General features: G+C 37.0%; 1 protein-coding gene across 1 annotated transcript in view; it reads left to right on the top strand.

Moving 5' to 3' along the window:
- The window catches only part of ABCA12 (ATP binding cassette subfamily A member 12), a 161,542-nt gene that overhangs the window by 67,580 nt on the left and 67,949 nt on the right, over positions 1-26,013 (top strand). The window contains exons 8-15 of the mRNA XM_046643712.1: positions 4,874-4,986; positions 9,889-9,964; positions 13,126-13,244; positions 14,162-14,268; positions 20,145-20,401; positions 20,500-20,612; positions 21,840-21,961; positions 23,622-23,795. Coding sequence (XP_046499668.1) covers positions 4,874-4,986; positions 9,889-9,964; positions 13,126-13,244; positions 14,162-14,268; positions 20,145-20,401; positions 20,500-20,612; positions 21,840-21,961; positions 23,622-23,795 — 1,081 coding nt within the window. The remainder of the gene's footprint in view (positions 1-4,873; positions 4,987-9,888; positions 9,965-13,125; positions 13,245-14,161; positions 14,269-20,144; positions 20,402-20,499; positions 20,613-21,839; positions 21,962-23,621; positions 23,796-26,013) is intronic.

Genomic DNA, 26,013 nt, shown 5'->3' on the forward strand with positions numbered 1-26,013 from the left:
AAGGTCATAAAAATTAAATATTTGATGATCATGCAGCTAGGAGGGTTGGAACCTGGGTTTTCTAACTCTGGAATCCTGACTGCCTCTCTAATACGTCATTAAGAGCATCATGTGTTCCATCTGTAAAGTCTGAACACCAGAAGTGAGCATTCTCCTCTTCTGTGGAAAGCTTCCAAGAGCTTACGTTTGTTCAAATACCTTGTAATAAGCCCTTGTGTTGGTACTTTAGTCTCATTTGATTCTCACAACAGTGCTTGAGATTGAGACCGCAGATATCCCCATCTTATAGGGGAGGAAACAAGCCCTCATGGAAGTCAAATGATTTCCCCAAAATTCTACAGCTAGTGAGGGGCAAAGGCAGGACCGGAACTCAAGGAATCCGAATCCGAGTCCTGTGCTCTTTCCACAGCAGCACGGCATAGCTAAATCGCAGAAGGAGCAAGACGCTAGGAAGTTGATTCTCTAGAGTGGTCTTCATTTTAGCACTTAGGGAAATTTTCGCTCACCCAGAATTTTGACACTTGATCCTCTTCCTTCTATTTTTATTCTGTCTTAGAAAGCAAACATGTAAATCAATTCAAGGAGAAGGGATATCATTTGAATTGTATAGTTTAGCCATAAAAAGAGTCAAAATAATATTCAGACCACAATAAATATCACTACACACTCACCAGAATGGGTAAAATTGTCTAAGATGGATAACACCAACTGTTGGCTAGAATGCAGAGCAAATGGAACTTTCTTAGATTGCAAGTTAGAGTGTGAAATGATACAACTGTTTAGGAAAACAGTGTGACAACTTCTAATGAAGTTAACAGTAGATCCATATGACATAACATTCTACTCTTGGATATTTACCCAAGAATGTGAAAACATGGCCACATGAAGGCTTGTATGCTAATGTTTACAGCAGATTTATTCACAATAGCTAAAAATTGGGGGAAAGACAAATATCCATAAACAGAATGGCAAAAAAATTATAGTTTACTCATACATTGGAATTCTATGCAACAAGAAAAATAGGTTAGTGAATCACACAACAATGTGAATAAATCTTATGAATATTATGCTCACAAAAGCGTCCAGACAAAAAAATAGAACACATACTGGATATGTAGGTATTGTATTATTTCAATTGTACGGAATTCTCGAATTGACAAAATTTATTTATAGTGTTAGAAATCAGAGTGGTGGGTCCTGGGACAACGATTGGGAGCATGAGCAACTTTTGGGGTTATCGACAGGCTCTGTATCTTATTAGCTTGGTGGTTATGTGAGTATACACATTTGTCAAAACTCATTGAATTATCACCTCAAATAGTTGCATCATATTGTATGTGGATTATTCCTCAATGAAATTTGGTGAAAAAACAACAGATAAAGCTCAAAGTTCCACAAAATAATATTCAGTAGAAGATAGAAGTTCCAAAAAACACTTTAGGGTCAAAAATAAATAAATAAATAAAATACTTCAGGCATTATTTTAGTGGAGTAAATGTCATAGGAAAGATATTACACTGCAGTATAATAATTCTCTTAAAATTTAAAATAAAATTATTGTGTTTTATAGCATTATGCCATAAAACATGCTGTCAGGTAATGATTGCAAATTTTGTAAACCAGTCTACATGATAATGACGGAGAAAAAAGAAATAGCTAACAGAAAAAGCTCCAGATTATTTTACAGCAAATCACACTTGACTTTAATCTGAACAAATCTTGTTTTAAATGGTCAACTTTTATTTAATTTTTTATTGCTAATTTATGGACTTGTTCTTCAAATATGATGGCCTTTAATCACATGTGGCTTTGGATGAAGGAACTGAAATTTTAACTTTATTTAACTTTAATCAATTTAAATTTTAAACACTGATACTTGATTCAGTTAATGGTAAACCTGTTAGTATTTTGGAACAATGTGGGTTTGTGAACTGACTTTTCACCTGCAAATGTAATAAAATCTAAATATAGAGTAAGTATTTTCAGTGAAAATTCAGCATCTGAATTGAGATGCCCAATAAGTGTAAAATACATGGTGAATTTTGAAGACTTAAAATACTTCATTAATAATTTTTATGTTAATTAGATGTTGAAATGATAATATTTTGGATGTATTGGGTTAAATAAAATATATTAAAATTAATGTCATCTATTTCTTTTAACTTTTTTAAGGTGACTACTAGAAAATTAAAAATTATGTTGCCTGGGTTATATTTCTGTTGGAGAGCCCTCATAAACCACTTTTTAAAGTTAAATCATTTTTACTATTGTTATTAAACTGCAGTACCATTAAAAGCCATAATTTTCTCACAAAGGACTATATTTTATCACCAAATTATGGACTCATTACTCTTTGTTGATCAAGTAATAGGGACAAATAAATCCCATAAAAACTTTTGTCATTTCCTTCAGCAACTTTTTTTTCACATTATGAGTTATTATATAATCCAGTCACCAAATCAGAACGTAGAATGTTAAGGTTGTGACAGAAATTAGCAAAAATGAGCAATCTCAAAGAGTCCAGCAGGACATATGTAAAAATATACATGATTTTTACTATTTATGAGGAAGAAGACGAATCATGAAAACTCTTTTTATATCTTTACTTATAAGGCGACTTGTTTCAGATAAATTTCATTTTTCTACGATGAAGAACAGAAAAAAAATCTCTAGAGTAAAAAGACTATTTTGATCAATGATTCAAAAGATTTCAGAGAGGATGGGGGCCAGGTGTCATTATTTTTGAGTTAGGTTTTGTTAGAAAAAGATGAATTAAATCTCTTGACGTTTTATTAAAGATATTAATACGATAATGCTGACAGTTTCAATGAGATTGCCAAGTGTTCAGTCTCTGAAGGCGTTTCTTTGGGACAACAGATCTGGTGAGTTAGGCAGAGGATCAAGTTGGGGGAAGACGGGCAGAGACCTACGATCTGAGAATGTTAGCTGGTCTCCAGGGTCACCAGGGTTCAGAAGCAACCCCAAATCTGAGAACCAGGAGATTCCTAGGGCAAACATAAAAACACCTGGGGTTTGACTGTTTTATATACAGAGCAGAGGCAAAAAAATATAGGCAAGTCTCTAAGGTCAGCACACAGCTGGGGTAACAAGTCAACGGTGCCTGCGGGCTCTGGGCAGAAGTGTCCTGCGGTCCTCCTCCCAGCTCCATGTTGGGGGGGGTGGGGCGCAAGGTTTCTGTGCGAAGGCAAGACATAGCGTAGAAAGAATATAAACTTCAAAACTAGATAGAACCAGCTCTACTGGTTACTAACTGGATAACTTCATGTAAGTTGTTTAACTTTTTGAACTGTAGTTTTCCCATGTGCAAAACAGGGCAAATAAAATTGACTTTATGGGGTTGGCCCTGTGGCTGAAGGGTTGGGTTCACGCACTCCACTTGGGTGGCCCAGGGTTTCACCGGTTCAGATCCTGGGCGCGGACACGACACTGCTCATCGGGCCACTGCTCAGCGTCCCACATGCCACAACTAGAAGGACCCACAACTAAAATACACAACTATGTACCGGGGGCTTTGGGAGAAAAAGGAAAAATAAAATCTTCAAAAAAAAATTGACTTTATGGAATTACTGGAAAACTAAATAAAATTATATATATATATGCATACATATATTTATGTATGTCTACATATGCATACACATATCTCTTTATATATCCTAATATTATACTAGAAACTAAAGGACACACAAAATTTAGCTCTCTAAATATAGCTGCCATTCATAGCTAGGAAGCTAAAATTAAAATGATCTTGATCTAAACATTAAAAATTCCAAAAATATTGTAGAGTACCATGAAAGCATATGCACATATTGCATCTATCTCTGGAGCGAGCCTTCAGTTAATTACGATACACAGGGCAAAACTATTAGCTACTTTGTACCACATTTAACTTCACAGTGACAAATTGTTAACAAAGCCTTTGTTCTAGTCACTACTCATGTAAATTAAAGATTATTGGTATAAATCACAGTATTTGTGAAATATAGACATACTTGCATAATGCCAATATTTTTTCTAATGTACTAATGACAATAAGTGGATGAACAAGCCGTTTCTTAAGTTACCAATTGCTTTTTGGAAATATGGAATGAACTCAAGCGTAAGTGAATTTGCTGACCATCCAGCCCTGTGCAGGCTGCCCATCTTATTAGGAACAGAAAAAGCCTACGAAGACAGTGCCAGTGAGTCTGGATATTAATTTTGGGCTACCCCTGGAGTAGTGCCTAGGGGTCACTTAGAAGATAAAATGCCTTCTTTAGTTAGGACAAGCTCCATTTTTTTCCCAAAAATATTACTATTTTGTTTAGCAAAAAATAAATATTTACCAAATGCTTAAATAATAATTATTCCTGCAATTAGGTCTTTTATCTGGGCTTGATTTTTAATGAGAATAATTTCTAATTTTAATTAATTTTAAATTAATTAAATAAATCGAATTCAAATTAGTATAATTAATTTAATTTAATTACTTTGATTTAGATTTAAATTAATCTAACTTTAATTAATTAAAAAAACAGGAGGTGTCATTTCATTGGAAGTTGCTGTTCCTTACCACTTATTTTTAAGTGTTAACAGAAACGGCTGATATGAATGGTACTACCTTACTTTAACGGCTTCGAGTCCCAAGGCTTTAGAATCCTGCAAATGTGCAGTGCTCCGTCTGGTTCAAGAAAATTTTGTTGGGATTTTGTGCATGAACAGACAAACAAGTCATTAAATGACAAAAGCAGCATCTTGTCTTTTATGTTGTAAGAATGATTTTCTATACTGTAGCCATTTTCTCCTTGAATGACCTTTCATTTCTGTCTGCAAACCTTGAAGTGCAATCTGGTTTAATTGTTTTTCTACTCGTTAGTGCGCTGCTGGTGGCGCAGAAGGTTTATCCACGTGTCACAACTAACGAAGGTTTCAGAACTCTCCATAAATCTGTTAAACATCTGCTGTATACTCTGGACTCCTCAGCTCAAGGTATTATATTTCCATCTTATTGCATTCAATTCTGTGTTGCAAAGCCCGCTAGAAAGATAAAACAGAGTGTGACTGAAGTAATCATTCATGGATGATATTATTCTTAGGGTGACATTATTCTTAGATATATGTTACGACTAAATCAGGGCCTCTAGCCAATCAAAGTGTGGAGAAAGGAAGAAATGGTTGAAAACAGGCTGCAACTTTCTAGGATTTTTATTTAGGTGAAAATGATCTCTCTTAGCTTGTAAAACTGTTTATACTTGGTATGGAAAATAAATATCAAAGAGTAAGCCTCAACAAACAGATTTCTACCGCTACTTGTGGGAAGAAAGGCCTACAATGAATTGCAGTATTTGTGCCCTCATTTCCAAATTTTGGCTTTTTAATCAGGATGTATCTTTTATTGGTAAAAATATATCCCTCAACTAATCAGCTTGAAAATGCACAATGGGGCTGGCCCTGTGGCCCAGTGGTTGAGTTTGCTTCGAGGGCCCAGGATTTCGCCGGTTTGGATCCTGGGTGGGGACATGGCAACGCCCATCAGGCCATGCTGAGGTGGCGTCCCACGTACCACAACTAGAAGGACCCACAACTAAAATATATGTACACTATGTACCTTTTGGGGAGAAAAAGGAAAAATAAAATCTTTAAAAAAAAAAAAAGAAAATGCATGATGGACATCAGAGCGTGAAGAGATGGGTATAAATCTACCGTCACTCCCAGTAAGACAGGCTATAGCGTGTTGCTAGTGAGTCAGAAGATGTCACCTTTGCAGATATAGAACAACAGTATATAGCACACACACGGAAATACACAGACATATGCACACAGACACATACAGACAAAGATTTAGGGCTGTAAGGAATAAATCTCTATTTCCCATGTAAAATGTTTGGTTAGCATTTACCCCTCCTCAATGAGTTTAGAATTAGGTTTTTTCAACTGAGCTTCTCAGCTTTTAAATATGTAGACTTTACCTTTGGATCACAAGTAAGTGTCCTGAGCGCTTGAGGTCACAAGCTGATTGTTCATTATAAGATCTGAAACTATTAGTTTTCATATGTAAAGAAGGTTTGGAAAGCTTTGAAGAATTCTCACTGGAGCGTCTAACAAACTCTTGGATACCAACTTCTATTAGTCTAGAGCATTTTTTATATCTACAATTACAGAATTAATGACCAGCTTGCAAGACTGATTGTTGTTAAATTCAGTGGTCTTGACAAACATTAGGGGAAAAAATGGGTTACTCTTTAGAAAAAAGCCAGGCCAGAAAGCCAGACGGTGCACTAACGAACACTAATTATTTCCTCCGTATTATTTTTTTTGTATTTGCATTTTAAAGACTCGAGCACTTCAATTTTTTTTTTTTTTTTTTAAAGATTTTATTTTTTCCTTTTTCTCCGCAAAGCCCCCCCGGTACATAGTTGTGTATTCTTCGTTGTGGGTTCTTTTAGTTGTGGCATGTGGGACGCTGCCTCAGCGTGGTCTGATGAGCAGTGCCATGTCCGCGCCCAGGATTCGAACTAACGAAACACTGGGCCGCCTGCAGCGGAGCGCGCGAACTTAACCACTCGGCCACGGGGCCAGCCCCGCGAGCACTTCAATTTTTCCTCACCATTCTTTTCCTTTTCATCTTCAGACTCGCACCTTATAATTACTTTATAAAGGGATAAAGTTAAAATTTTTTTACAAGGGACCAAAGCTCATCAGTGCCTTAGAAGCCTGAGTAGTAAGCAGCACTTCTTGTTAACTGAGGTTGCAAAATACTTTTCCTGGTGAACAATATAACTCAGTTTTCAATGTTTAATAATGGCCATGTCTCGTGTCTATGAATATGCTAATGATTTCAGCGTGTATTCAAACATCTCATTGCATGGTCAAGATAACAAGGAAATACATTAAGGAAATGTGCTTTTATTTGTGAAATTTTATGTGCTTAAATTGGTTTGTTTTCTAATTTCCTACATTTGTGACTTCATGCGTCTGAGGATAGCAATGCGATAGTATTAACGTCAATTCAAAAAATTAATGAATCCCCAGTCCCTACCTGCTTGAGCAGAAATGTCATGGCTTTTGAAAAATCCTTCCAGCTATTTCTGGGAATCCTTCAGGTAACTCAGACTTGTCGTTGAAGGCTGAACCCGTGACCCTAGTTCCGCAGTGCGGGGGTCTCTAGCCCCCAATACAGACTCCTGTCACCTTACCCAGGCCACCCCATGCTTAGTCTTCCTGACATCCAGTAGCATTTGTGAAGCGAAGATATTTTCTCCCTTGGCTTTGTACTCGCTTCAACTGGAGTGGGGTGACAGCTCATAGCAGGGTTGCTTGGGCCCTCTCTACTGTGTAACAAGGTTCACAGAGCTTTGAAGGTCCCACACTACTCTTTCAAAGGAGGAAAATAAAAAGATCATATTTTTTTGTCAATGATAAGTGCTTTATTATCTTCAATCCCTTTTATCCTCCAAACAACCCTATGAGATATAGCTATTATCCCATTTTACAGACAACGAAACTGAGGCATAAGGATACTGGGCACTTTGCCTGTTATACATCCAGCAAGTGGCCAAACCGAGATTAGAACCTGGGTCTGTCTATGCCCAAAGCCAGGTCCCTTGAGCTCTTTGTTAGATGGCCTCACTTGTATTTACTCTCTGGGACGTATGCACACCTGTTTCCAGGATATCTCACCGAGTACCTGCCATCAGCGACCCTCAGAACAGCTCTGCTTTCAGCCGCTGGTGGAGTTTGACTCCTGGTGCCAGATTCCTTCCCACATGGTACATTTTCCCACAGCCATCCCCCATTCCTCTCCACACTCTGATTTCTGCAAACTTTCTCGACCCCATGTTTATTTCTGATTCAACCTCGATTATGAACACACTTCAAGATTTCTTCAGGAGCCTCCCCAGTCACCTTGAAAATATGCAGATGCTAATGAACACTAGGGAAGAAGCTTATCTCCTAACTTTCCGTTTCAAGGCATCTGATTCTCAGCTCTGCCTCAGCGAGGACCCCGGCTTCACAGTCTCGTATTTAGCATTTCCAGTTATAAACACTGAGTTTTGAGAGCCAAGATTACCTTTGTGACTCATTAAAGTTTGCTGTTTTGCAAAGTAGTAAATTATATGAAATTACATCTTTAAATAGAAAGCCATCCTTGCTGATGAAAAGAGGTTATCTGTGCACTAGATTTCTCTCTATATTTATGGGCACTGTTTTTAAATATGACTAATTCTACAAATTAAAAGAAGGAAAATCTCACTTTTTAAAGGTCTGCAATGTTTTCTACTTCACTAAAGCTTATGTGGTACAGTATTTCTTCCAAGATACTTTATGGTCCGGGAGGAAAACTGGCCACAGAGACAGTCCCTACTTAACATCAGGCTCAAGTCTATCACTGATATGCACAAAGTTAATTTCTATCAGTTACTCATTTTAATAGCTTGATGAGGAAGACAAACTCATAACCACAAAGCATACAAATGCCGATGAACTTGCTCAGCATCACATAGGAGTTCAAAGTGAGCAAGATTTAATCCTGGAAAAATGGTTTTATGTCCTTTTACATCGCAAAAGTATAAACATACTCTCAACAAAATTCTGTCCTTGATTATTCTATATATGAATGCCAACAATAATAGATATTATCATTATTAATCAGGTTTATTTATTCTGGGTATCTTCATTCTTGGTCCTTTAACTCACCGATCCATTGCTATCGTTAGGGCAATATTCAGCTGCACGTTGAGTGGAACACAGGAAATCTCTCTGCTGAACAGGAAAACAAAAGGCTGCTCTGCCTGTTACCAGGGACAGTGCAAACATTATTCAAACATGACTGATACAGATGTAGACAAGGGGGTCTTTAATTCTGTGATAGTCTTTTTTACACACACGCTAATTTAAATAAACTAAATGATCAGCACCAGAAAAGTATGGATTACTGCATAGTTTTTCACTAAGACCTTTTTAGAAGGCTTTGGGATGCGCTAACTGGAGACAGTGAGAGACTTATTAAAGCTGGTAATAAAATATCCTATTGGAAGCGATTAGGCCAATGTTAAAAATGACAGCGCCGAAACATATTGGATTATTTATATGGAATAAGTCGTGTTTGAGAGAAGACTGAAATAAGTGATACCATTTCCCCAGAGAGGCTGAATGAAAGCATTGAACTTAAGATGTTTTTATTTATACAGTAGCCTTTTAAAGTATTTTCATGTGAATGCTTTTGCACACTAACTCTTTAATACTATAACGTTATGTGGCAAACTGAATCAGCCATGTATTTAACTTCTCGGGGCAATTCTTGGTGTTGAATTAGAGCTTCACATATGGTTTCCATTAGACCCAACTTAGAGATTGCTTTCCACACTTCAAACTTTCGTATTATTTGAGACAACTGAGAACAGTTCTTTCAACATTAGCCAATTTGCATTCACAGCTGCATTCAGTTGAAATCAGTGGCTGCTTTTTGAACGATGGAAAATATAGATTAGTGATGGCAGATGTTTCTTAAGGCTGCATTCTAGACAACTGAAGGCAACGAAAAAAGTGCAGTGACCCATCAGACTGAAATTGGCTTCATCTGATTACCACGCCATGTGGTAGTCAATCTGCATCATAATATTCAGGAGTCATCCATGCATATGAGGTCTTAGGATAAAATAATGTAATGGTTTTATGCACAGAGAAAGAATTTGTTAGGAATGCGTGTGCTTGACCATCAAGATTGGCTTTTACTTCCTATAAATACCTTAAATGCTTCCAACAAAAAAAGCATAGGTATCTTTTTCATTTTCTCCCCATTAATTTGACCTGAAATTATTTTTGCTAAGAAAAGTAAATCCTTTAATCAAACATGTTAAATATTCATCTATGTAAATGTTGTTACTTTAGGTGGCTCTGATAATACAACACATGTGTGGAGTGAGGAAGATGGACAGTCACTATCCCCAAGCAGCCTGGCTGCACAGTAAGTCTTTCTTTTGGCTATTCAGAATAAGCGATCAAAACAATTCATGAACATAATTCTTTTATTAGTGTGTAAGACCAAGAAATAGAAAAATCAACTCTTGACTGATCAAAGAAAAGGACATAGTTGAAATGTAGTAAAATTGCAACTTATTTTTTCGTGTTATTCAATAACTCTTCTGGATAATGCAACATGAGGATTGCTTTTCCAGTTCTAAGATTCCATAACTAGACCCAATCCTCCCTATCTAGAGTTGTTACCTTATGTCTATGAGGGAAATTTAGCTGGAAGTCCAATTTCCAACTCTGTTAAGGTCTTTCTTCATGAAAGATGTATAAGCCTCCGATTTTGCACATTGCTATTTAGTTCAGTTTTTCAAAATCAAGATATTTCTTATGTCCAGTCAAGATAATGCAAAATATGTTTGCTTCAGTAGCATCCAAGTCGGCAGAACTGCTTCCAGATAATTTAATTTGGGGCTCTTATTAGGGCATGGGAATATGTCACCCCAGGAATAGGCAGTGGATGTGACAGCAGCAACCTTGGCTTCTAAGGACCATTAATGAAAGAAGTTCCCTGAAGTAGCTGTAACAATTATGGTAGGAAAAGCAAGCACTTGCCGGTAGAAGCTGATTGAAGTAAATTTCTACGGTTCAAGGCAAATTTAGAGAGTAAATGGCCTGTTATGTAGAACTCGTTTTGGACTGATAAATTATACTATTGAAATTCTTTGGGTTTAGTCCCAAAGGATACATTTTTGTGCTAATGGAAATTTGCACAAATAAAAACAAATAGTGGGACTTATTTTCACCATTCATTTCCTTTTCTAAAGCAGGATCTATGCATTTGTTTATAAACTTTCTGTTTTTTCAAGGGAAGTTCTCCAACTCTGGGTTATTCTAGGCAAAGTCTTTCCATAAATAACCACTTCCAGTTTCGGCTCCCACCTGTCTCCTCCTCGAAGGTGGCTGATCCACATGCTTCTCCGAGAGCTATTGAGCAGCCTTGGGCAATTTCCCCCTAGCCAGGATGCCGTGTCCCAAATAATCGGGTCTTTTAAACACATCCCCTACATAGTCACCAGAAATAATTTTTAAAAAAATCTTTAAATTGAGACAACTGGATGCTTATTGCTGAAGCCAAGTATTTTTTTATGAGAACTTTGAGGCATCCTTAGCATTGACAATGCTAGCGCTTCAGACCTGCAAATTCCACGGCAAATGTAGTCACAGACAGCCAGCTGACAGTTTCCTAGGAAGAATTCAATACTTTTAAGATGACTCTTGTTGAGATTGATAAAATTAAGGGATTTCTTACCTTTGGACTTCCTTTCCATTCCCACTTTAAAATAATCACAGAGTGGCAATACTTGGCATAAAAGATTTTTTGGTCCAGAATTTTCTAAAGAAAGCTACTCAGCAGTATTTTTCCCACATAGCTCTCCTCCCTCTTCATTATTTTTGTTCTAAAGTTATTATTTTTATTGTTTTGTGTGTGTGTGTACATAGTCATGCATGCACACATCTGTGATCTCATCTTTTCTTGTAAGCATTCTTCGGAAGAAAGTGGGATTATATATGAAGGATACATAAATTAAATAGATTGGAGGAATAATTGGATGTTTATGCCAAAACAGTGGCACATAGATATGGAATCTTAATTTTTGGAGTATATTAAATCCAATCTCAAAAATCTCGGCAAACAAATGTTCTTTATGAAGCTGAGAGAATGGCTTAGATGATATTTCAAGGTCACTTCTAGCCCAACATTCTTCTATTTTAAGTTTGAAAATTTGCCATGAGAATCTCTTGTGCCATTCCATCTGGAAGCTTAGGCCAATATTTTGCTGCTGAGCACTGCCCCAGGATGGAAATGGGTCTATGCTACAATGACCATGACAGAGAGGAAGACAAACACAAAAGAAAGGAAGGCAATATCACGAAGAGTCTCTGGTCAAGGAAACGGATAAGCAAAAGCAAGAGGGCTTGGGAATGTGTGCTAGTCTTTCTTTCTGTTTAATATGGAGGCTATGAATTGTATTTCAATGAGTGGCAGCCATCTGAACAATTAGCTGTGCTCTGCCTGCCAAGTTAGACTTTTCTTGCCATAGACTTTTTAACGTTTCTTAAGGATGCAGTGTTGTTAACCCACATCTAAACACCCTGAGACTTCTTTAATGTTAATACAAACATTTTCCTACATGTTTGCTAGCTATGCTAGGATAAGTCTCTTCCATTAGTATTTGAATACAATCTAAGGCAAACATCTGATAGAACTAGTTAATTTGTGTATTGTGCAGTTTGATTTAAAGTAGATGGTTCCAAATCAGCCATGGACATTTATTCTCTATATATGTACATAAAATTGAATAGTAGACACCAAGAGAAGTTGTTACAGAATAAATAGAGATGTAGCCTCACAGTTAAAGTGACAAGGAATGCACTACGCATACTTATCTACTCGCTCATATGCGTTTGCCTCAAAAATCTTAGGCTGTGTCCTCATATGGCAGTCAATTTGAAGGGAAATCAGGAAGTGGTTAATTTGGGAACACTGTATTGGTTGTTTAAAGAACAAAAAGTACTTTTATTGTTCAACTGGATTCCACTACCTTCTTTTTAATCACAGTGAAATGAATTTAAATTTACTTAGGAAATGTTATAGGTGGAAGGGATCTGGCAGATCATTCAGCCCCTGTCTGTCCGTTGACAAGAGAAGAAACTGAGGCCTGGTTGGCCGGGGGTGGGGATAGGGGTGGGGGAGGGGTGCCAGACTTAGAGGGAAAAAAAAGAAATCATGCAAGAGTTGTAGGTTATACTTACATTGAAAAATTATTTATTGTTTGTCTGAAATTTAAATTTCTTTGGGAGTCCTGTGTTTCATCTGGCAAACATCACTCAGTGATTTTTTTTTCATATGTAAATGTGCTTAGAAATGATCTTGATTGCTTATGATTGCTGAAAATAATTAAATATAAAGATGATGCCCAGGGGAAAGGTAAGTGCGCAGAGAACCCATTCTGCATTTTGCCTGGAAGAGGGAGGGTGTCCTGCTTCACAGTGTCTCAGTGCCCGAGGCCACCAAGGACTCAGGATCTCTGCAAACTGGCTTTCCTGAATGTTTAGCCGACTTAATTCGTATATTCTTTTCTAATTCTATAGGCTCCTAATACTGGAAAATTTTGAAGACGCCCTCTTAAATGTATCAGCAGATAGTCCTTATCTTCCTTACTTGGCATGTGTGAGAAATATCACTGACAATTTGGCCAGTGGATCACGAGGTATTACACTTCTTAGCAGTCAAAATGCTGCTTATGGTTTCTAATTCAGCCCTAAAGTAGTAAGTCTTTTAAGACGTTTGCTTAAAAAAGAAAGAAAATTAGAAAATCTGTTTCCGTTTACATCAGTGTCAGTTTGGTGGTTTGACATATGAAAGGAATATCTAATTATATTATCATATTATTACTTCTCTTGCTGCTGCTAGTACCACCTGGACAGACTTTAGTGCATAATGTGACAATGTGTTGTATGTTATGTGTAATGGGTTATACCTTAGTAACGTATAATAATGATTAATGTGATTATGGTCACCCAAAGTCCAAGTGTCCAGAGTGGATAGGGGCTCACATACCCTTTGTGACATTTTCTATGCCCTTAATAATCTTTGTTGTCCAAAAATAATAAGAATGATAATATAGACTTCCAAAAGTGGATGTAAATTACATAATCAAAGACATTTTTGTGGCAGACTATTGTTACTTCCTACCTTTACACACACACTTTATTTTTCAATTTTCAGCTTACATGGGCAGCTATGAAGACTGCATTTAATCAAATGTTTCTTTTCTTTTTTCTAAAGAGAAAATATCTATTTTCTCACATTTTCTAGGAGATATACATTCAGTTTTCCTACATCAAAATAGTTTTATGAGACTTAATTGTAAGCAAATAGTACAATAAATAATTATGCTTGGACTCTGTTTACCAGGCATGAATTAATCACGGTTGAAGGGCATATTTGTGTCGCAATGATTATGTGCCACAAGGAAAGGTTAAATTATCATTCGTCTTATATTTGGATTGAAGTAGGCTATTATCTTAGAAAAAACCTTAGAAATAGCATACAAGTGTCTTTCAAATGGGTTTCCGAAATGACCTTGCAATTCACATAAGCTAACTCTTCTCCCCCCCACTACAGAAAATTTAAAACTCCTGCAGTCCACAATTCAATTTAAAAAATCTTTCCTTCAAAATGGATCCTATGAGGATGACTTCTCTCTACTTCCTGAAGTCCTGAAGTCAAAAGTAAGCCATGAAAGAAAAAATAAAATAAAATAAACCTCAACACTTTCCTATAATACTCTGGCAAGACATATTTCTAGTTTAAGTTTTCTGTCTGTATCTTCATAAATACTTGTCCAATTTTGACTCCAGGTTAATGTTGGGGAAAGGGTGACAAATGGGTTCTAGCGCTCAATAGTGGTATTTTGTTTTTAATTGGTGGCTATCTCTGCATGAAATAACCCCTAAGAGCCTAATTACATTCTGCACACACATAAAGGAATGGCTAATAAAATAGTTATCTCATTAAACTTCATAATTTGAAAAAGCATTCATAATTTGATTTCTCATTTGAGATGTCCTTAGTTTTTAAAACTATAAAAGTTAATTTTGAAAGCTGATGTGTTAGACTTTAGTGTACAAAAATCTCAGAAGTTGCCTCACCTTATTTTGATTATTGGCATCATAGGAAGAAACTGCTAAATCGCATTCAAATGTATGATGTTAAAGAAAGGGGGAAAGAGCAACTGAAAAAAATGTAAAACTCTGAAGTTGATCTGAGTTGGTTCATTTTTATTTGTCTACTATTCTTTCTTTAGCTCACGCACATAGTATACAGGTTATCATGAAATTCACTTCATTTCTTAAATAACCCTATTAAATTTTGAAAGCAGCTTTCCTGGTAATAACAGCAGTTTAATTGGGTTTATGTTGCCAGGGATAAAGTAAAATTAGAACTGGTTTATTCAGAGCAAGCGAGATGACTTGCTGTGCAGTCAGCATGGCATAATTAAGCGGGCATCCAAAATATTATGTCTATGTGTATTACAAATAAATATACTAGTTAGAGTACCTACGTTTTAGTCCTAGTCTTCTACACAAATCAAAATTTCTAATGTACTTAATTTAGCACTATCTCACTTTGTGCAAATGAGAAGGAAGTTATGCATTCATCTGGAAAATTCCTACTCATCCTTCAAGGACAAGTTTAAATGTCACTCCTATAATATTAGAATATTGCCTTTCTCCCTGTTTTCCAGCCAGGATAATGACTTTGTGCACATGTAATAGTTATCCATTCATTCATTTCATCCATCATCTGTACTCTCCTAACACTAATATATTTATTTAAAAGACGCAATCTCTAACCTCAAAGTCCTTATCATCAATCCAGAGGAGCAGATGGGAAAGCAGACCAATAATTGTGACACAGTGAGATAAGTGCTGTGGTTTGTAGATGGATGGTATTATGTGTAAGATGGGATATCTAACTCGGATTGCAGGGAATGGAGGTGGAGAGAAGACGTTTTGTGGAGGAGATGATGCTTACTCTGAATCTTGCAGGCTATGTAGGATTAGGTGATAGTTCTGCATTCCAGACATAGAGACCTGCATTTGTAAGAAGACAGAGGTGTGAACCTGAAGGACAGGTGTAGATTCCCCAGAGCTGCATGTCCAGCTAGAGCAGAAGATGCCTATGGGAGAGGCAGGAAAGGGGGTTGTGGAGAGACTGGGCCCAGATCCCAAAAGGCCTCTTTATGTTCAGTCAAGGGGTTTGAATGTGATCTTGAAAGTTGAGAATGTGAAGGAAGCATTGCCATTTTAGAAAGAGATCTCTCTGGGAGAATTATGGGGACTAAGTTGGAGGAAAGCTGGTGGGTGATTTTTGCGGTAACCTCAGCAAAAAGTGAGACCCTGCACTATGTCAGTGGCAGAGAACATAAGGAAGAGACGGTTTCAAGAGCACTATAGGAGGCTGAGTTCACACGAAAGGACAGCCAGTGAAGTGTGGGGCGTAAGGAAGAAGAGTCTGATGACAGTGAGATTTCTGGCTTTTGGAACTTATTACTTAGCATTATAGTTTGTTGTATATGTAGAGTCTACTTCCCTCACTAGAGTGTAAACTCTGATGAAATTAGGCCTTCTGCATCTCTAAAGCCCCACATCTAGCACATAGCAAGAGCTAAAGACTCGACTCATGAATGTGTCAACAAATAAGGGTGCTAAAGAAAAGCCCTGGCAATGTAGTTGCTACCCAGGCAATTCCTCATTGTAGTTCCCAACCTGAAGTAACCTGGCAGCACACATATACGCTGGAGAAATGGAAACAATACATTCCCAATCATTTACACGAATGGAACGAGAATGGAGCTAAAGACAATTTAAAACAGCATCCACATTTTGAATATACTGCTCCTCTTGAGGGTTGAATTATGAAAAAGGTTCTAGAAAGCCCAGAAGTGGAATAAACTGCAATCTTGTCCCTTGGGTAGAAAATTTATTGTCATTGGTAACAAGTGTGGCTGCTATTTCCAACTGCCAGAACCCATTCGTTCCAAGACTACAAGCTCCATGAGGAGCATTGCAAAGTCTGTCTTTTTACTGTTGTATCCTCAGCGCCTGGCGTGGAAACATTCAGAGCCTATCAATGAAAGAATGAAGACAAACTCCTAGTTTTACAAGAGATGTTTTTACTTCCCTGCTTTGATCTCTCTGGTAATTAGTATTTCGATTGTGACAATCGATTAGTGCCCACCCATTCCAAAACTTTATTCATGGTATTTCTAAGACGGTTTAGACCCTCGAAAAATGTCAAATGCCTGTCATTCGTTGGTGACTTTTCCTTGTTCTAGCTCTAACATTCTACTTTTCTTGAGCTTTTGTATTTTCTCCTCCCTTCATTGCATGTTTTATCCCTTTCTCTGTTCAGTCTCTTTGGTGGGAAGGATAACTTCCTGATTGGAGAACTACACATAAAGTGGATACTCCCTGCATTGGGCAGAAATATGGATAACGCAGTATTTGTATCGTAACACCTTTAAATAGACTCCTTTTCCCTTAATTTACCTGCTAAGAGCCCAAGAGTGTTGTTATCATTTTTATGCCTACAGTATTTTGAGATCTACACCATCATGTCTCTTACAATTCGGATTCGGATTCATTGAGGAACCACAGGCATTGGGGAGTTCAGTCCCAACTGGACATGGAGTCAGTTATGGGTGGTTGTTCAAGTTTAGGCCTGAGCTCTTACTCACTATGTGGAGCAGGGTCATATAAAGGAGAGGACTCTACATGAGGCTCTGACAAACCTGCAATCTGGACTTGACATATCCTTCTGAAGAGAGAATTATAATTCTCTGAATTTAATTGATTATTAATAATCCATGAAGCTTCTAGAAGTTTAATGCACATATTGCTTTTAGAAGAAAGTATCGACAAATACTCCATGACCATCGTGTTGCCCCTGGGTGGATATGCTCCACAGTACATTCCACGTTATTGACCCTGAATTACATTCTTATTTCAGAGAACTAATTCTACTTCAGTAACACGGCTAGATTTCCAATTTCTTCTTCTACAGCTTTATCTTCTCGAGCCAAGATTACTCTATATGGACTTTTACTGGTTTCTTGTCATGCATGCCAAACTTGCAATTAAGACATATATTTCAGTCTCTACTGAGGAAAAGTCATTCAAATTTACTACAACAGCAAAAGCCCAATTAAAAAAAATGTTTTGGACCACGAGTATTTATCCTTTAATTTAAGAAATCACCAAAATGAAAGTCCTTGGAGGATGTGGCAAGAAGGCTTGGCTCTGTTTGTTAGAAGTATGATTATATCTAGAATTTGGAAAATCAAAGGAAAAAATAGAGTAGCAATCCTAGTTATAGCCAGTAAAATGATTGGATCTATTACATAATGGAAAATTTCTCAGAGCAGTAAGACTAGTAAGTAGCATTTTAGTACATAGAAGACCATTTTAGATAGTCCAAAGCCAGGAGTCAATTAAAATACTAAATGCAGTGGAAAATAGACCCATGATATTTGCTATCCAGGATGATCAATGTTTAATTGCTACTGCCTACACGTAGTTACTATTAACCTCTCATCAAAGATACATCATTGTGGGGGCTGGCCACGTGGCCGAGTGGTTAAGTTCGTGCGCTCCGCTGCAGGCGGCCCAGTGTTTCGTTAGTTCGAATCCTGGGCGCGGACATGGCACTGCTCGTCAGACCACGCTGAGGCAGCGTCCCACATGCCACAACTAGAAGAACCCACAACAAAGAATACACAACTATGTACCAGGGGGCCTTGGGGAGAAAAATGAAAAAATAAAATCTTTAAAAAAAAAAAAAAAGTTCATGTTGCAGCATGTATCAGAGCTTCATTCCTTTAAAAAAAAAAAAAAAAAAAGATACATCATTGTGGCTTTCTCATTTGAGGCATGGGAAGAAGTATTCCTAAACATTTGCCTGTATCATAAAATATTTCATTTCTGTCAAAATACACCTTCTAATTGGAAACGAAGTTGCAATGAATGATCCATATATTTGCTTCTTTAGATGTTGCTCCAAATTCTTTGACTTCTTAAAAGAAATAGCTCTGGGATAGCTTCCAAGTACGGCAGCACCGGCTTTCCTAGGGACATATTTTTTTTTCCCAGGAAGCATGACTTGGGGATACACCCTCAGAACTCGGAGAGCATAGTGAACCACAGAGAGGAATAGAGTTGACAGCATAGGAAATTAGTTGATTTCTAATTTTCTCCTTTTCCTCTGGGTGTGAGATTTTAAGTTCTTTTAAACACTGCCATTGAGCAAAAGCACCTAATTTCCCTCAATAGGTAAGAAGATTGAAGATAACATCAACAGGGCAGACGGTTCTGAAACTCTAGGTGTATTCCCATCCATATTTTAAGTGCAGTCTTATTAAAATGCGTGTGATTCTCATGTTGCAGTTTAAAGAAGGGTTTTTTTCTGTTCCATTAATTGTTTTAAGTTGTGGCAAAATACATATAACACAAAATTTAGCATCCTAACCATTTTTAAATGTACCGTTCAGTCCTGTTTAGTACATCCACGTGGCTGTGCAATCAATCTTCAAACTCTTTTCATCTTGCAAAACTGAAACCCTATACCCATTAAACAACAACTCCTTACTCCTCTCTCCCCCTCGTCCCTGGCAACCACAATTCTACTTTCTGTCGCTGCAAATTTGACTACTGTAGGTACCTTACATAAGTAGGATCATCCAGTATTTGTCTTTTTGTGACAGGCTTATTTCACTTAGCACAATGTCCTCAAGGTTCATCCATGTTGTAGCATGAGTCAGAATTTCTTTCCTTTTTAAGGCTGAATAATATTCCATTGTATGTTCATACCGCATTGTGTTTATCCATTCATCTGTCAATGGACACTTGGGTTGCTCCCACCTCTTGGCTATTGCAAATAATGCTGCTATAAATGTGGGTGTACAAATATCTGTTTGAAACTCAACTTTCAATACTTTGCAGTATACAGGTAGACGTGGAATTGCTGGATCATATGGTAATTCTTTTTTAAAAATTTTTTGAGGAATCACGATGCTGTTTTCCATAGTGGCTGCATCATTTTACATTTCCACCAACAGTGGACAAGGGCTGTAATTTCTCCATATCCTTCCCAACTCTCATTTTCTGTTTGTTTTTTTTTAATAGTAGCTATCCTAATGGGTGTGAGGAGGAAAGAGTTTTTCGAATTTCCAAACCGAAACTGGTATCTGCCCTTACTCATAATTTAAAATATAAACTAAAATACAAAATTAGTTTAAGTATTTGTGACTTAAGTGGGATGAAACTAAACTATATCTTTTAACCTGTGAATCTACAAAATATGACTACCGTTGACAAAGATAGGTCTGATAGATCCAAAAATTTTATAAAATTCTTAAGACAACAATGAACTCAAACGACAGAAAGCAATGCTTTGTGGTAAAACTGTTGCCAAAGGCCATCTAACCAAACACATATGTAAAATGTTTTTTTTTGAAGTAAATCCATTTTGGTGCCTTATTATCAACTACTAAATATTTGGAATCATATAACTAATCCATTTCCCGCTCTTTCCCACTTCCGGAAAGCTGTCTCAACTTCGAAACTTGACCGAACTTCTTTGTGAATCTGAAACTTTCAATTCAATAGAGAACATGTGCCAGCTCTCTAATATGGACTTTGGGAAGCTGTGCGAAGAGAGAGCATTTCATGTGCAACTCCTCCAAGCAGCAGAGCTTGGCACCGAAATAGCAACCCGCTTACTGTACCATGACAATATCCTATCTAAAAATCTGTGGGATTTGCTTACTGGGGATCCAAACAAAATTAATTTAAACATGGATCGGTAAGTTTTTCCATTGTTTTCTTCCTTGATGAAATCCCTTCTCGAATAATTATTGATGTACCGAGTTCAACTTCTTCTTCTCTTCTGTTTCGTTCCAGGTTTCTAGAACAGGCATTGCAAATGAATTACTTGGAAAATATCACAAGGTTGTTGCCAGCCACTGAAGCCATGCTGCATGTCAATAACAGCGCCAACTCCTCTGAAAAGCCAGGTGTTTCCCCATCTACACTTTCAATGCTGTCTTACTAGACTGTGTGGGATTCTCATACTGCAGTTTAAGAAAGGCTTTTTTGAAGTTCCCAACCAAACCTGCTGTATATCTGCCCTTACACATCAGAAACCTGAAACTTTCAAATATGGTTACTTGTCTAAAGTAAACACACAGAAAGCTAAAAGAGAATGAAACATGGGGAATATGATTTCACAGCAAAAAGATCTTCAAAATTTAACTGGTTAGAACATTCACCTTTCGTTTCTCTGATATATTAAAGTGAATTAGATAGTTGGTCACAAGAGCTGGGATGAAATTTATTTACTTCCATGAGAATAATCTGATTTAAGAAATAAAAGAGATGTGCTACCGTCTACAGAAATCTCAATTCAGAACCTCCTATTAGTATTCTGAGCATGACGCTCATGCAATAGATTTCTTCTTTGCATAATAGCTCAATACGGAAAAGAAAGGCATTCAGAATTTTGGAGAACAGGCAGGCACAAAATTGGAAGGGCACTAAGTCCAAAACTAAAGAAGGTATATTTGCATGAGGAATACGTCAGAAAGAAATTGAAAGGCGTTTGCACAATGGAGATCACGATCTGCTAAAATAAAGTCAAAATATTGTTTGCTATGCATTAAATGACCCAGATATCAAGTAATTATGATCACTGTCCAAAAAGAGTTTGAAGTTAGACACATTCCATTTAAAAGTGAGGTAACGATTGTGAAAACTGTTTATAAATTGTAGTGTGCTGGGCAAAGTTAAGGAAAAATGCTCTGTGGCATTCTGTTGTGGATTTAGCAAACCTTGTCCTAAGTTGACAGTATTATATGATCTGAGGTTAAAAAGCATTTTGAATTTGCGTGATGTTTTAAATCAAGTGGAGAGATATATATTTAGCACGTTACATGATCCAAGTCTGGGAGGAAACCATATTTTCTTTGAGTCAACCTTACGTTCTAGACATCTTAGGAAAATTTACAACCCAGAGCAATCTGTTACCTTGGGTTAATGACATCACAATAGGAACAAGTCTAAATCAGATAGAAATAGATCCTAAAGATGCTAAGTTTGCCAAAACCGGGAGACATCTGTTCCTAACACAAGGCATACATGTTGAATACATGTTTTACACAGAGAAGTTTTCTCTGTGTTAGTACCACTAAAAAGAATTACATTGCAACGAACATGTGAAGTTGTGTGTTTTTTTTTTCCTAAAGGTCAGTTAATAGAAATGTTTAAAAATGTTGAAGAGCTGAAAGAAGAACTGAGAACAGCAGGAATGTCCAATAGGAGTATTGATGATCTGCTGGCCACTCCTCTCCCTGGTAACAGAGCTGAGGTGAGTATAGTGTATTGGTACTTGACATCCAGGTTTTAAAAGCTTAAATAGCATTTAGTATTTGTTGAGCACTTCTCAGTAAAATACTGAGAAGTTGTATGCAAATCTGGTGAATTTTCCATGCAAATAGAATTCAAGGCCTAATTATCGAAGAAAAATCCCGAGGCAAGATATTATCACTGTCCGTTCCTTCCCCTCTGCTGTTCCTTCTCCTTCCTCTCACCTCCTCTGTTCTCTCCTTTTCTTAAATCCCAGATGCTTTTCTTAAATAATTCAATCAATAATTCTTTATATTCACTCTTACAATCACATTATCTAAGGTAAATGTGTCCATTTTATTATGATGATATCAAAGTCAAGTTTCAATAACCTAACTGGGGAAAAAAACAGAGAGACCATTTACAATTTGTTGAAACTAAAATAACAATGAATATTCATTTTCACTTTTTAAAATTCCCAAGACAAGACATAGCATATAACATAGATATGGTCAAGGGGACTCTGGGAAAGTTTGTGGGGATAGGAAACATTTTGAGGTGTGAAAATGAATAATGTCATTTCCTCATAGGCTGATAATAGGGTTTTCCACTCAAAATGTCTTATCTTATATCCCTTTTCCAAGTCCATTGTCTGGAAGTGTCATAGAAATTTTCAAAAGAGCTGTAGAGCTTAAGGCCTCATCCATTCAAAACTTACATGTGACAGAGTGTGTCATTTCTAAGCACAGGCCAGCTATTCTCCAATATTGGATAAAGTTTTTTAAAAGCCTTTAAGCCTGCCTTTGGAAAATATTTATGTTTACTTGCGTCATATTAATTGGTTCCCCCGCATAAAAATTAAAACTACTTTGCCTTCCCTTTTTTCCTCTTGCTCTAGCAAATACCATTCATTCACCTTTTCCCTTTGATCTCATCTTTTGCTTCTTTGATCCTAAGATCTAATTTCAGCAGTCATGTTTTGGCTTCTGAAGAGCATACTTATTTTACTAATAAAAACATGCAAATGGAGGGCATACATTCTTATTACTTTCAAAAGGAAAGAGAGAAAAGTTTCAATAAACTTGAATTTCATAAACTTTTCTCTTTATTTCAACTCGGTGGCAATAGAGAAGACATTCTACTTGCCATAGTCACACCTCACTTTTTGCATAAGCATCACTGTCCAGGATGGTTGGTTCACATTATTGTGTGATTCTGGGCTTTTTTTTTCTTTTTTGCTTTTCACCTTTGGATCCCAGGATTTATTGTACGAGATTACAACTTCAAATGATTATAAAAATGAAATGCAATTTGAATACACAACAGTAAAATTTTAAAGGTACCATGAGTCTTCAACTAGTATTTTCCCATTTTCACTCCAAATCAATTCTCTTTCTTGGCACCATCATTCGCACAGTCGTCCAAGAAAGAAAGGGGGAATCAACATAGACTCCTCTCTGTTTCTTTTATCCATCTTATTTCTTAAGCTTTCCAGTGAACTATGGGCTCTCGGTAGTTTTATTGAGAGTAATTAGTGCTTTAAATACAAAATTATTTGATTCTTGAGGCTAATTTGTCATATTTTTAAATGAAGTCTAAGAATATAGGAAACACCTCTCAAAATGGACTGATGACTCTCAAAGGATTCACAGCAAAAAATATTTCCTTCTTCCAACTTGCAGATTATTTCCCATGTGCTCTGGCTGCATTCTTGTGATGCTAACATGACTAATGCCGAATTGGAAGATGCAATGGAGGAATTCTGCAGCTTGCCTCTTCCAGAGAGATCCCGTCGGTCTTACCTCATTGGACTCACTCTTCTGCACCACTTAGACATTTACAACTTCACCTACAAGGCAAGTTGCTGTTGATGGAATATTCTTACATTCATAGTTTAGTGTAAAAGTATTTGATTACACATGTGCTCTCTGCTACTGTAAGAAATGACATCCATTTATACAGTTTTTGGAATTATAGCTTGATTTTAGAGCTAAATGGAAGCTTGGAGATCATACATTGCAGATTTGCAGATTTTATGGATGAGGAAATTAGTATTCTTGCCTTATTAACTCTCAGTTTGTGTACCCAAGACCAGGAATTAAATTTAATATATACTAGACTAAAGTGTGAAATACAAATGTTATAATGTTTTTTTATAGAAGTGAACAGGCTTTAATTTTGTAGCATAAAAATAAAGATCAGAACAAAGTTTTTGTCTCTAAAGTAAAAGAAAAGGGGTTTTTTTGCTGTTTTCAAAAAATTCTTTTGTGACTCCTTCATTAAGCTAGATAGAGGGTACCATGACTTATCCAGTAGAAGACAACAGATGGTCATTCTTCAGGCTTAGTAAAGTCAGCAACGACTCCATCCTGCAAGAAGCAGTTGCTTTATAAGCACTTGTTTAATAAAAAACTGAAAACAATATAAACATAAGAAAATTAAACATCTGTGTCCACCCAAATCTGTAGTTGGTCAAAAATATTTACACATTATTGGAAACACTAAAAAAAAAAAGTGTTTTTAAAGTAAGAAATACCAGAAGCAACATGGCTAACTTATGCTGTCAAAACATTATAGGCCAAGTTGGAAAATGTTCGAGGACTAGTTATAAATGATCCTGTTCTGGGTCATCATTATCCTACACTATTATTCCTGTAATGACCTCTTAACTGGCCTCCCTGCCTCCCCCCCGCTCCCCTCCTTGTCTCCACCCACCACTCCCTAAGCGACCAGAGTGAGTCTTTCAAAACTTAAGTCACATTATATCACCCCTCTGCTCAATACCTGCCAGTGGCTCCTCATTGATTCAAGTAAACCCCCAAGCCTACAAGGGCCCCATGATCTGCATAACCCCTCTCCATCTCTAAAATCCCACTTCCTACTCGGTTACTCCTTGGGCCCACGGCTGCTGGGTGGCACCACTGCAGTAGGCACCCTTCACGTAATTTGCAGGGCTATTTCTCTTCACTCAGCATTGACCTTCTCAATGAGGCCTCCTCTGACCACCCTGTTTCAGAGGCAACCAACTCACCCACAACACGCTCCAACCTCCTTTCCTTGTTCTATTTGTTTTCTGTTGCCCTTCCCGCATACCGTATATTTTATTTAATATTCACTTTTATTATTTACTTTCTGTTTACCTCCATTAGAATATAAACTCCATTAAGTCCTCTTTGTTGACTGAAACATTTCAAATGCCAAGAACAGTGCCCCATCACTACAGGAACTCAGCAAATACCCCTTAACTAAATGAACGGGTATTTTACATAGACTATAACCTAAAATGCAAGTGAAGAGAAATTACTAGTTTTTTCATCTAAAATTTTAATCCTTATTTTATAATGTCTCTGCAGAGCAGATATCAAACCAAATAATTCTTGTCAAGTCTAGTTATTAAACACGTGCATTTGACAAGCAGAAAACCATTCCTAATTCTTTTAGGTATTGTAAACAAAAATAATGAAACATTTCTCATCATTAGTCAATTTATTTCACATCAACATAGGAATGCCCAGAATTTTGGGCAGAATTGGAAGAAAAATTTAAATGTTGCTTCTGATTTAGACAAATCTGATTGCAATGAGCAGTTGTGTTAGTGAGACATCTGTGTCTTCTTGATTCTCTCCAACTGAATCTTGCGCTCATAATGGTGGTTTGTTACTTCCTTGGATGTGCCAAGAGCTTTCCCTCCTTACAGACCTCACGCATCCTTCTCCCTCTGCCTATAACCTTTCTTTCCTTATTCTTCCTACAGTTCATTCTTTCTCTCCTTTGAGGTGCCGTCTTGGAAAGAGCTCCTTTGATTTCTTAGCTAAACTCTCCCTACCTCCTCATAGTCCCCAGCCTTTGGTTCATTGACTTGTTTGATATCTGTTCCTCCTGTTAAACCAAAGCTCCCTGAGTGGAGAGATGGTGCCAATTTGTGCACCACTGTATACCTATCCCCTCTCCCAGTGCTGGGAGAGGTGCTCAGTTAATCTTCATGGAATAAATGAATGAATGAGAGAATGCAATTACTTTAAAATTCTAAAATATTTTTAATATTTCTTCCTGCAGCAGAAAGACATCATTGGA

This window comes from Equus quagga, chromosome 17, assembly GCF_021613505.1.
Source record: "Equus quagga isolate Etosha38 chromosome 17, UCLA_HA_Equagga_1.0, whole genome shotgun sequence".
NCBI lineage: Eukaryota > Metazoa > Chordata > Mammalia > Perissodactyla > Equidae > Equus > Equus quagga.